The sequence below is a fragment of the Palaemon carinicauda genome, chromosome 1, assembly GCF_036898095.1.
Source record: "Palaemon carinicauda isolate YSFRI2023 chromosome 1, ASM3689809v2, whole genome shotgun sequence".
NCBI classification, from domain to species: Eukaryota; Metazoa; Arthropoda; class Malacostraca; order Decapoda; family Palaemonidae; genus Palaemon; species Palaemon carinicauda.
The window spans coordinates 308,658,579-308,672,204 of record NC_090725.1 but is presented as its reverse complement, the minus strand read 5'-3'; the positions used below and the strand labels follow the sequence as shown (position 1 = coordinate 308,672,204).

At 34.2% G+C, this 13,626-nt stretch overlaps 1 protein-coding gene across 1 annotated transcript; it reads left to right on the top strand.

Annotated features, from left to right (window-relative positions):
- Positions 1 to 2,229: 2,229 nt before the first annotated feature.
- Positions 2,230 to 6,213, top strand: LOC137658683 (DNA-directed RNA polymerase II subunit RPB1-like; the record flags this gene model as incomplete). Its single annotated transcript, XM_068393665.1, has 1 exon — positions 2,230 to 6,213. A coding segment is annotated over one exon (1,491 nt), but the record flags the coding sequence as incomplete, so codon positions are not given.
- Between the last annotated feature and the right edge of the window lie 7,413 nt (positions 6,214 to 13,626).

Here is a 13,626-nt window from a genome sequence, read left to right as displayed (position 1 = left end):
GATAAGGAGAATTTGACGTTGTGTGTGTTACATTGGTTAGTCCACATATATCCCATGGCTTCAATAACAATCACTACCTGAGGATGAAATGATAAACTAGTTAGTTACAGTAAATAACTAATTGAACATTTTACAATAACGATTTTGCCATACCATTTCAAGTTCATTACTGTCCAAATTTCTTGAAGCCAGGAAGTTAATTGTTAATGCTGTTAACGTTTGCTCAGTCTAGAGCAAGTACTGGCTTTTATCAGCTCTTAATCGTTACATAGTCAGTGCATATAGAGCTAATTTTACTAATTTTTAACTTGATCATCTTAGCGTTATTAAAATACACGGGAGCAGTTTTTCTTTCATATAAAAAACTTTGAATTTTACTTGATAATTTGGTTCAGATCAACATCAGATTTTTTTATCAAAATTTAGAATACAATTTCCCAATATCTATTTGATAATATACAAGAACACCCATTCGTTTACTGGCCTGAGATCTAGTTTGTAAATACGAACTTGACTAAATGAAGAACGAACAGATATATTAAGTAATTATGCATTCCTATTACCCCTTAAAATATTCAAACTGAATTATAGTTAATGTTAAGTGGGTTGGTGTTCTATTGTGATTGTTTAAGAAAAGTGGGGAAATTGAACATGAACAACAAATTAAGACTTAAAAATATGAATGAGGAAGGACTTCCCATTTATAACTTTGACTCTAAATCTGTTTTTATTTTATAGCTGTTTACTCAAATGTCAATTTCCTCTTGATATCTTAATATACTTCTGTGTGGGATCATTTTTTAAATTGTGTAAGCTACTGTAAACAAGTGTTTCAATTTTTTAACTGAAGGGAAATTAACGTTAATCATCTTTTTGACAGTTGATTCATATTAATTCTATAATTGTATATTAAAATGTATTTATTATCTATGAATATAACTTACTACTAATTATTGCAACTACGTATATAATTTTATCTCTATGCATACTATTTAATCTCTCTCTCTCTCTCTCTCTCTCTCTCTCTCTCTCTCTCTCTCTCTCTCTCTGTTCCTTCCCTTCGTTCTCTCCTAACTTCCTTCCCTTCGTTATCTCCTAAGTTACTTCCGTTCGTTCGCTCCTTCCTTCCTTCCTTCCTTCCTTCCTTCCTTACTTCCTTCCGTTCGTTTGCTCCTTCCTTCCTTCCTTACTTCCTTACTTCCTTCCGTTCGTTTGCTCCTTCCTTCCTTCCTTCCATTTCTTCCTTCATTCCTTCCTTCCATTTCTTCCTTCATTCCTTCCTTCCATTTGTTCCATCATTCCTTCCTTCCATTCTTTTATTCCTTCCACTCCTTCCTTCCACTCCTTCCTTCCATTTGTTCCTTCATTCCTTCCTTCCATTCTTTTATTCCTTCCACTCCTTCCTTCCGTTCGTTCCCTCCTAACTTCCTTCCGTTCGTTCCCTCCTAACTTCCCTCCGTTCGTTCCTTCCTAACTTCCTTCCGTTTGTTCCTTCCTAACTTCCTTCCATTCGTTCCTAACTTCCTTCCGTTCGTTCGCTCCTTCCTTCCTTCCGTTCGTTCGCTTCTTCCTTCCTTCTGTTCGTTCGCTTCTTCCTTCCTTCTGTTCGTTCGCTCCTTCCTTCCTTCTGTTCGTTTACTCCTTCCTTCATTTCTTCCTTCCTTTCTTCCTTCCTTCCTTCCTTCCTTCCTTTCTTCCTTCCTTCCTTCCTTCTTTCCTTCCTTCCTTCCTTCCTTCCTTCTTTCCTTCCTTCCTTCCTTCCTTCCTTCCTTCCTTCTTTCCTTCCTTCCTTCCTTCTTTCCTTCCTTCCTTCCTTCTTTCCTTCCTTCCTTCCTTCCTTTTGTTCGCTCTTAACTTCCTTCCATTTGTTCCCTCCTAACTTCCTTCCGTTCGTTCACTCCTTATTTCCTTCTGTTCGCTCGCTCCTTCTTTTCTTTCTTTCTTTCTTCCTTCCTTCCTTCCTTCCTCCCTTCCTTTCTTCTTTCCTTCCTTTCTTCCTTCCTTCCTCCCTTCCTTCCTCCCTTCCTTTCTTTCTTCCTTCCTTCCTTTCTTTCTTACTTTCTTTCTTTCTTTCTTCCGTCCTTCCAATCGCTCCTTCCTTCCTTTCTTCCATTCGTTCATTCCTTCCTTCCTTTCGTTCGCTCCTAACTTCCTTCTGTTCGTTCGCTCCTAACTTCCTTCTGTTCGTTCGCTCCCTCCCTTTCTTCCTTCCTTCCTTCCTTCCTTCCTTCTTTCCATTCTTCCTTCCTTCCTTCTTTCCATTCTTCCTTCCTTTCATTCCCTCGTAACTTCCTTCCGTTTGCTCCTAACTTCCTTCCGTTCGCTCCTAACTTCCTTCCGTTCGTTCGTTCCCTTCCTTCCTTCCTTCCTTCCTTTCTTCCTCCCTTTCTTCCTTCCATTTGCTCCTTCCTTCCTTCCTTTCATTTGCTCCTTCCTTCCTTCCTTCCTTCCTTCCTTCCATTTGTTCCTTCCTTCCATTTGTTCCTTCCTTCCATTTGCTCCTTCCTTCCTTCCTTCCTTTCGTTCACTCCTAACTTCCTTCCGTTTGTTCACTCCATTCCTTCCTTCTGTCCTTCCTTCCGTCCGTCCGTCCTTACGTCCGTCCGTCCGTCCTTCCTTCCGTCCGTCCGTCCTTCCGTCCTTCCGTCCTGCCTTCCTTCCGTCCTTCCTTCCTTCCGTCCTTCCTTCTTTTTGTCCTTCCTTCCTTCCTTCCGTTCTGTTCCGTACCTTCCTTCCATTCTGTTCCGTACCTTCCTTCCTTCCTTCCTTTCTTCCTTCCTTTCTTCCTTCCTTCCTCCCTTTCTTCCTTCCTTTCTTCCTTCCTTCCTCCCTTTCTTCCTTACATTTGCTCCTTCCTTCCTTCCTTCCATTTGCTCCTTCCTTCCTTCCATTTGCTCCTTCCTTCCATTTGTTCCTTCCTTCCATTTGTTCCTTCCTTCCATTTGTTCCTTCCTTCCATTTACTCCTTCCTTCCATTTACTCCTTCCTTCCATTTACTCTTTCCTTCCTTCCTTCCTTTCGTTCACTCCTAACTTCCTTCCGTTTGTTCACTCCATTCCGTCCGTCCTTCCTTCCGTCCGTCCTTCCTTCCGTCCTTCCTTCCGTCCGTCCTTCCTTCCGTCCTTCCTTCCGTCCTTCCTTCCGTCCGTCCTTCCTTCCGTCCGTCCTTCCTTCTGTCCGTCCTTCCTTCCGTCCTTCCTTCCGTCCGTCCTTCCTTCCGTCCGTCCTTCCTTCCGTCCGTCCTTCCTTCCGTCCGTCCTTCCTTCCGTCCTTCCTTCCGTCCGTCCTTCCTTCCGTCCGTCCTTCCTTCCTTCCTTCCGTCCGTCCGTCCTTCCTTCCTTCCTTCCTTCCGTCCTTCCTTCCTTCCTTCCATCCTTCCTTCCTTCCTTCCTTCCTTCCTTCCTTCCTTCCTTCCTTCCTTCCTTCCTTCTTTCTGTCCTTCCTTCTTTCTGTCCTTCTTTCTGTCCTTCCTTCCTTCCGTTCTGTTCCGTACCTTCCTTCCATTCTGTTCCGTACCTTCCTTCCATTCTGTTCCGTACCTTCCTTCCATTCTGTTCCGTACCTTCCTTCCTTCCTTCCTTCCTTCCTTCAAAGCTGCACCCATATTTGTTTAAGGCAATATCTGTTTTTTCTATTCTGTGGCAGCTTAGTGTGGAAAATAGCTTATGTTATTATTACTATTATAAATATAAGAGAAAAGAAAAAAAAATAGGATATTAATTTTGAATTGTTTCAAAATACCCTTGTATATCCTCCCACCTTTAATATCACCGATATTCTGTAAAATTTTAAATTTCATTGTGACAGAGGGAGAGCCCAATAAGTAAACATTTTTACTTTTCATTTATTGAATAGGTTCTCATATTCTGCAAGAAAGTAGTCCATATATGTGGTGTAGCGGGAGGCAAGGATAGTAGAAGCATTGTGGAGGTCTAAGGGAACAAATACAAGTAGATTGATTATGATTATTTGTGAAAATCTCTCTATGAAGTTCTGTAGTGTTGCTAGGTATCAGAAGGCTAATATAATTCTCTCTCTCTCTCTCTCTCTCTCTCTCTCTCTCTCTCTCTCTCTCTCTCTCTCTCTCTCTCTCTCTCTCTCTCTCTCTCTCTCTCTCTCTCTCGTGCAATCAAGGTTATATTCACCGTACAAAAAGTAATAACAGCTTAATTAGAATTTCTGGTTGTTTAGGAACTCTTACTCAATTTATCTTCAAGTTAAATTTCAAACTATTAAAAATTTTAATAATTTTCATTAAACTATCTTTTCAAAATATTAACAATAATTAATATAGTCCCGTATAACATTCAAAATGCTTGTTTATAGTAGAATGTTCTTTAAAAAAAAAAAAATCATGTAAACGGGTCTTTTAGTGTTTCAAAATATTAAGTGACAACATTGCTATTAAGATAATGTAATTTCTAATTTACTGGTTTTATGCTTGGCAAATGCTGAATACAATTAACTGCTGTATACTCTTAAATAAAGTCAGCGTAGTTAATAATAGTTGTAGTATGGAATATTTTACATATAAAATTTATACTAAACTGTCTTAAGGAAGGTATAGTAGTTAAATTAGGAGTCCCAGGGAAAGATTAGCTTTTTTCAATTATAATTTTAAGAGAAGGAAACAGACGTAGTTTTGAATTAGCATTCAACGAATGATTCTTAAAGTGGATGGCTTAAGAGTAACTTTGATAAGATATTCTTGAAAGGCTTAAATTATTAGGTATACCTAATTTAAAGGGGTAAGATTAATATTTTGTAAATAGAAGGCTCAGAGTACATCATATTCTTGATAGGTAAGCTTGAAGGGACTTAGGAAGGGAATATTTCCACCTAAGGAAATGTTTAAAAAAAAAAAAAAAAAAAAAAAAAAAAAAAACCATGGTGTCATAATCGATTACATATTCAGGATAGTATTAGCTAAAGGAAATTCACAGAAAGAGTAATTAAAGATTTCAAAAAACAACTTTGTGAATGTCTGTGAAATATCTTTTGATGTAGTCTTTTTAAGGAGTGTTTTAAAGGTTAGTACTTGTAAAAGGGACATAATTTTTGGGATATTAGAGGTTAGTGTATTTGTTGACATTTTTCATTGTGGTAGGAATGAGAGATTGCATGATTTAAACCCATTAAAAGTGGTTTTATAGGTAAAATTAATCTTCGGATTTAATGAAAAAAAAATATATATATATATGAATAAGATATAAGAAATGGTATTTTCTTCATGATTTAGGTGCAAGGCAGAGACAAAAGCTTAAAACCAGTAGCTTCTTATATAGAATACTATTTTGTCACTTGAAACCGAGATAAATATTTAATATTTTTGAATTGAGATGCTTATAGCTGTACATTGAATAGGAGGAGGATTTCAAATATTTAGATGTAAATTTTGAATAGCTAAATAGAAAAGTTATTTCCATCATAACGGAAATGAGGCTTCCTGTTGAGCAATCATGCGATTTACCAAGGGGAGGTAATTTCTATATAAACCCTATAAGCAATTTTAAAACTCAAGATTTTGTTCATTTTTTAAAAACTGACATAGATAGTAAAATTAGTTTTAAATGAGAAAGCTTGGCTCTCAGAAAATTTGTTCAGTAAGCTATTTCGTGAAATGTCTAATTTGATTTGTAAACACCCATATTTTAAGTAATATTGGCTTTGCGTGCTTGTACCAGTCTCACAAGGCATTTCTTGGAATAGTCTACTAAGCAGAAGTTTCTCAAAGTTGAGCTCTGTCATACAAGACTAGTCTTCCCTATCTATTTCAATTTTGATGAGCAAATTTCTAGGCTTTTATCATTTCTAAAGGGGGATATTTAAAAAGAATACTTTTTTTTATGGATAAACATCATGATTGTGCAACCTAAGTCGTCTTGTTTTCTTTATGAAAGAAGTTGTTTCTTATTAGTTATTCAAATATCTTTTACTCAATATCACTAATAAACCTTTTGATATATTGTTTTGTAGGCATTTATGCTATTTAATATGGCACATCAATTATTGATTGTTGTAAATCCTTTCTTATTCAGGAGCCCATTGGCAGTGTGGCCACAAGGCTTTTCATGAAAAAAAAAAAAAAAAACATTTTTGGCCATGTTAATTTGCTATATGTAATAGAAATTTTAAGTATAATATTTTTTGGATATCATGAAACGATAATGGCCTTTGTAACCTCATTCAAACTCTGTAACATCTTATGGATTCAGAAATAAAATGCATATAAAAGGTATTACATATTTTAATTTAGTTACCCTGTTATATAAAAAGAAAACGTGCTGTTATATGAACAAAAAACGTGAAATGAAAAGAAAACGGAATAAAAACATAAGAAAATGGAACTACTCTAGGTATTCTCCCTATATTAAACCTCATATGACAGAGTGTTCTCCCTAAACGCCCCCCCTACCCCTTAAGCACCAGATAATGCCTTATTCCCTACGAAAAGTGGACCAAAAGGCTCACGAAATAGTCCTTTCTCCTAACTAGGCACTTGTCCGCTTGGACTGCTTTTGATTCCCCACATTACAGAGTTCGTTCACCCACCACTGGTGTATGAGAGCAGCAGTACCAATGTTTTATGAATATACAAAATCAAGATGGCTGAACTGTATCTTAGCAATTCATTTCAGACTAAAGTCTACTGATTAATCCAGCAGTTTCAAGCAGTTTTTTCCGACTACTATAGTCATGGTAATAATGGCCTTGTTATTTCCATCAATTAATATTCCTCAAAAACCTCTTATCAATCTTGAAGGTATTGACCTGAACCATAGGTAGAGAAGTATACTTAAGTATACACTTAAATGAAATCATTATATGGCTGGAGAAAAACTTAGAAAAATTGTTCAAGGATTTTTATTGCAGAAGATTAAATGCCAAATATGCTACAGGTTTCTTTATATAATTGAAATACAGACACTGAAATCAATGACATAGATAAAAAAATTCATGGAAACCTATTTGCTGAAACTTCTAAATGCCAGAAAATCATAGAAAAATTAACGTTCATCAACCATTAATCTCACGATTTGACCAAGAATGACTTAGGTGAGTCACCCTTCATCCAACATGAGCCAGTGGATGGCAAGCGTCCCGTTTTCTTTGATATTTCTTGACAGTATCCGTTTTCTTTTCTTAGAACACCTGCAGGGTAGGTGTGCTTGAAGCTCAGCATTTAAGGTTAAATCTTTCATGACTGTATAAGTAAGTAGTGTTTTCTCTAATAGAAATATAAACTTATTAATAAAAAGGAGGAAATGGAAAGCCCACCAAGGCCATCCCCTGTCCCACCTAGTAACCAGAGACTTAATGCAAAGATTTTTTTCTGAGGAAAAGCAATGTTACTAGGCCCTTGAATGCTTTCCTTTTCCTTCCTTTTTTTATATTTTATTGATAAGTTTACAAACAATGATATCGAGAGAGTAATTCAAAGACTTCAGGAATAATTTGGAGTTCTCTTGAAGTTAAATGGTAAAACATTTACATTATTATTTACATTACTATAAGGGAGATTCCAGCAATTGCAGTGTTGCGGTAATTCTTCAATGAAACATGAAATTAAACACTTAAAAATTCTAAATTATATCTATATTTGAAGAAAAAAACAAAAAATTGTAAAGTAAAATAGTAATTTTCAAGCCTTTTATGCAATTTCAGAGCGATCCATTACTACAGACACCTGAAGCCCACTCAAAAGCAGACAAGATTCACAAATGCCAAGTTGCCTCCCTGTCTCGCCCCATTTAATACACATGATTGAGTCAGGTAAAAGAGAAGAGCCGTGCAAGACTACTGCCCTGACCATCCTTGCTACTTCCCCCAGCAGACAGTCAGATCGGACCGAAGTACGCATTCATCTTACACGTGGACACCTAAATCACTTTAGCTTGTGTAATAAAGTTCTCAAATGCAAACCCTTTGGAAAAACGACTCCATCTCATCTTACACGTGGACACCTAAATCACTTTAGCTTGTGTAATAAAGTTCTCAAATGCAAACCCTTTGGAAAAACGACTCTATTCTGAAACACATTGTAAATCTAACATTCTTTTAGATAAAATAAAAAAAAAAGGTTTTACATACTAACTAAAAAATTAACCTTATGAAAACGGATTTCCTTTTTACAAACAGATACAGTATTTTGAAACATTTAGATTTAATTGAATATAATTTGAGGTACATTGGGTTTTAATTAAAATTTAAGATACCGTATATTCCAAAATTTAACCATTAGAAATAGGGTTCGTCTTATACTATTGTTATAAAGATCACACCTTGAATTCTATGGCAGCTTTATCAGTAATTCCTAATAACAAACATAGGCCTACAACCAATACCCCCAAAAAGAGGCAATAGGTCTACTCCTACTATAAAAATATGATTGCCTTATACACCTATAGAATGAAGTTAAGTGAACGTCACTATAGTCAATTTCTTTTAATGAGGCACATTTGCACCGACTCGCAGCGATGCCCTTTTAGCTTGGAAAAGTTTCCTGATCGCTGATCTTGTCCAACCAATCAGTGACCAGGAAACTTTTCCGAGCTAAAAGGGCACCGCTGCGAGTCTGTGCAAATCTGCCTCGCTAAAAAAAAAATGACTATAGATATTACAAGCTCATGACTCGTTATGCTTTAATCATGAGCTCGCAATAGCTTACTATAAGACCCTAAGCTTATAATTCATTATTATGCTATTTATTACTATACTCTGCTACAACGTACTATCTTCAGCACATAAGCTATTAATATACTGCCATTAGCGTATAACTATTTATAATACTAACCAATTTTATAAATTCCTACTTTAATATCCTCAACTCATAATCCCTTACGATACTATCTTGAGCCTAATTCCTTTCGTATGCTATTTTTAGCCTATAATTAAAGGAGATAATTCTATATCACGTGTTTAGTGAAGATCCTGTGTAACTTGTATATAACTACAAGTTACAATGAAAATAGTTATGATAAAGCTATTTTTAGTAATTGATATAATTTATTTTGTGGCTATATAACAAGTAACGATCAAAATAGTTTTTATCAAGCCTTTTTTAGTAATTGAAATAATTTAATATTTTCATGAAATGTAACTATACAAGTAACGATCAAAATAGTTATGGGAACGTTATTTTCAGTAATTGAAATGATTTGATATTTCATGGATGTATAATTACAAGTAACGATCAAAATAGTTATTATAAAGCTATTTTCAATAAATGAAAGGATTTGATATTTTATGGATATATAACAAGAAGTAACGATCAAAACACTTTTATAAAGTTATTTTCAGTAATTGAAATAATCTGATATTTTCTGGATATACAGTATAACCTGTAACGATCAAAATAGTTATATTCAAGCCATTTTGGTAATTGAAATAATTCTATATTTTCTGGATATATAATTAGTATCGCTCAAAATAGTTATGATCAAACTAATATTAGTAATTGAAATAATTTAATATTTTCTGGATATATAGTAAGTAACGCTCAAAATAGTTATGATCAAACTAATTTTAGTAATTGAAATAGTTTAATATTTTCTTGATATATAACAAGTAACGATCAAAATAGTTATATTCAAGTCATTTTAGTAATTGAAGTAATGAGATACTTTCTGAATATATAATAAGTAACGCTCAAAATAGTTATGATCAAACCATTTTTAGTAATTGAAATAATTTAATATTTTCTGGATATATAACAAGTAACGATCAAAATAGTTATATTCAAGTAATTTTAGTAATTGAAATAATGTGATATTTTCTGGATATATAATAAGTAACGCTCAAAATAGTTATGATCAAACCATTTTTAGTAATTGAAATAATTTATTTTTTTCCGGATTTTTATCCTGAACGGACACAAGAGACAGACAGACAGACATGTAGAGATCATGTTCGTGGACTAAGTTAATTTCTAATGAAAATCGGCACAAGATGAATAGTTATTGCATAGATATAATTCTAATATTAGATATAATTTCAGTATTGTGTGAACACGGACGTCTTGAGCTTATAATTATCTTTCAATGTAAGGCAGTTAAATAAATGACCAACGAAGGTAAATATATCCATAAATGATTAAATACTTAATGATCTTTAATTCTCGACAGTTCACCAACATTTAGTAATGATGAATTCAATACTCGCTTTAACTTAAAAAAAAAAAAAAAAAAAAAAAAAAAAAAATTTTGTAATAGAGAAACACAGGACCAGCATCTAAACCTTCTATAAAAGTTAATTTTTGTTAGAAAAAAAATGATACTAATAAAGAGCAAATCTCTATTAATTTATAATTTCTTTCTTGGTGACTTTGGAGGATTGAAATTTTCTCCAAAGACGATTTAACAAGTAACAGAATTAATCCATGAAAACTCTAAAATTGGGAAAAGAGTTGCCTTTTTTTAAGAATTTCTTAAATAAATTTAAAATTCTAAACCATATAAGACTATGCTACATAGGCTTACACTAAAGCAATAAATAAGTTTATTATTTTCCTCAATAATTTTTAAGATAATATATACTCAACTTCCTGAAACTAATTTTACTCTAACCATTTTTTTTTAAGTAAAGTGAATTTGAATCTTGCCAATGGGCTGACTGACTGGCTGTTGTACTTCCTAAATAAGTAGAGGAAATTAATCTACATGTCACATAGTTAAATAAATTTTCTTCAGACGCTACAATGTAAAAACCTTCCTAATTCTACAGTCAAACCTGCAATACTAATTTGTACACATCAACATAAAAAAGCTGCAACTAACATCTATTCAGTAAGAATTCTTTAAAGAAAATACCGACATACAAACCTACTTCCCTTACCCTTCTTGGGACACAAGCTATTAAAAGGAACTAAGAATAAGGACCTAATTTCTCCTGATAAATCTCACACCAGTCACTCAATACGAGCACAACACACTCTTATTCCTTGCAGTGGAATTCATTACACTTTCATAGGACAAAGTCCCAATATTCAATCCTTACAAATTCTCATCACAATTGCAGCAGCTCAAAACATACCGGGTTTTAATCCTTTTGCTATACTGATGTACAAGAAATAGCCATCTCAGTGAATAAAAGTGGCTTGAAAAACAATGGAAGTCGTTAATAACAAGAAACAAAAAAAAAAAAAAATAAAAAAAAAACATTAATTGACAGGGAAACCTGCGATTAGTGATTAAAAGAGAAATTAGATCGAATTTATGAATATATCCCAGCGTTGGGGTCTATGAGGCCATTCAGCATTTAAGTGCAACAATGGAGAAAACGGGTATACTATGAGGTGAAAGTTGTAAGAGCTTCGATGGGAAGAGGGAAGAATAGCAGCAAGAAAGGCGGAGGTAAAGTTGAAGGAACGCTGCAAAAACCCTCTAGCATGCCTACAGAGAATCGCATGAGGTGTACTGACGGAACTACCACCCATCAGATTACTGAGAGAGAGAGAGAGAGAGAGAGAGGAGAGAGAGAGAGAGAGAGAGAGAGAGAGAGAGAGAGAGAGAGAGAGAGAGAGAGGATGGTGTGTGAGTTGATATATTTCATTACAATAATAGAAATATAATTACACTAAGGTAGCTTGGTTACTCAAAATGCAATTGGCCGTAGTTTATATGCTAATATTTAGTCTTTTTGTAATTTTCAATTCCATCAATAACTTTTAAGGCACTCTTGCAATTATCCATCTTCTCCACAAAAATACTAAATAAATGGTATCCTCGAAGGATGTGGTGGCAGAAATATTAGAAACATCAAGATACATCGCAAGACATAACCATTAATATTCAACTGCAACATTTTGAATTGTACTGTCTTCCAGTTTGACTACTTATAAATTTTCATTTGCATTAGTTTCCACAAACTTATCCGTATTTCCATCGTTTTTAATAAAATATTTATTACAAATATTGAGTAAGATTTGTTTTTTTGATAATTATCAATGTTCTGAGTATAAAGATAATTTACACATTGCAATCCATCTCGAAGTGCAAAAGTTTCAAAATCGATAAATAGATTTTTCCCAATAATAGTTATCTGATGAATTAAAAGAAAAACTCAAATGGCTAAGCACAAAACGTTAGGTATGAATCTACTCCCGAATCAGTGTATGATGTAATAAACATATATTTTAGATACAGTGAAGAAATTTAAAGGTATTAAATAGTTCAGGGATAAAAAAAAAAAGAGTAAAAGGGATTATGAATTATCTATATACATCGCATTAACGAGTTTTTTTAATCCGACATTCCAGTTATCGTGAATTTTGCAGGTGTAAAAACCTGATGCATCTCTTATTATGTTATGAATTTTCTTTAGGGAAGGATACAGGAATGATTCTGTACATCAGTATTACATTAAGAAGAAAAAAAAAAAAATAACGTATCTTCAAAACACGCGTTATGAGGATATGTAAACAAAGCAATTTTATGGAAATTGAACTTTCATACCTTGATCAATGTAAGGAAATGAAAATAAATCTATGCCCCACTGAAACACAGAACCCTGAGGAGGTTCTTTGCCAACGATTTCTGAACCTCTTTTTCATACCAATTTGATTTTCCCATCCTTTAAACACACAACCACATCCACACACACACCCGAACAGCTATTAAGTCAACGGCAAGATATTCAAGAACTTATTACACAATTTCTTTAAAAATGATTCTAGTGTGGTTTATCCCTTCTTTATGTCGTGGGCACAAACGACACGAGACAAGAAACAAAATGGAATTTATGAACCGAGCTGTGCACCTTTTCAGAGAGCCCAGGTATCTCGCCATAATAGAAAGCTCTGAAATGCAAGGCTTCAAAATGACCGTCTTACTAAATTCCTTGAAATACTTACGTTAGGTACATTCAAAATTAATATTCAACATTTTAATTATACTTGAACTGGAAGTTTTTATGAAAAATTTGGAATAAGTTACCACTGATTACACATTAACTCCAAAAAGAACATAAACATGCCTGGAGCACTTTGAAATACAATCCTCTTACATTAGATACTTTCCACTACTTACATTACACAATTCATAGCAAATTTGAAGTTTTTGTCATTGATACAAGTGCATACAATTTTGCTAGAAATGAAAATGATAGAATCAAAACCTGCACATTTGGCATGACAACCTCCTACAACGAAAGCTTCTTAAACAGTATGTAACATTTGATTTAAATAAGATTATTTATACTAAATTCTATAAAAGCATAAACAATTAAAAACTTGAAGAATTTGAGGCTTTTGAGAGAGTTGATAATGGAACAACATGGCAATTATCTTCCATAGCTTTAGCTGGCAGGATAAAACCTGCTCTGACAAAACCGCTGGATAAATAAGCAGACTAAAACCCAACATGTTTACCAGGACAGGCTGTCGACCTTTGACACAATATATTCAAGTAAACACATTGAAGCACAGCTCTAAAAACACCAGTAATAGAATGAACAAGTTTTGTACATGGGGAATAAAATAACAGTCTAAATGAACAAGTGGTTACTCTAGTTAAGATCAGGATCTATCTCATGGACCTTTTAGCCCATTTTATGGTGAGGAATAAATTGGCAAAAGCTGATGCTTACAGAGGAGGGGGGCAGAGGAGACTCATCAGCCATATGAGGCCA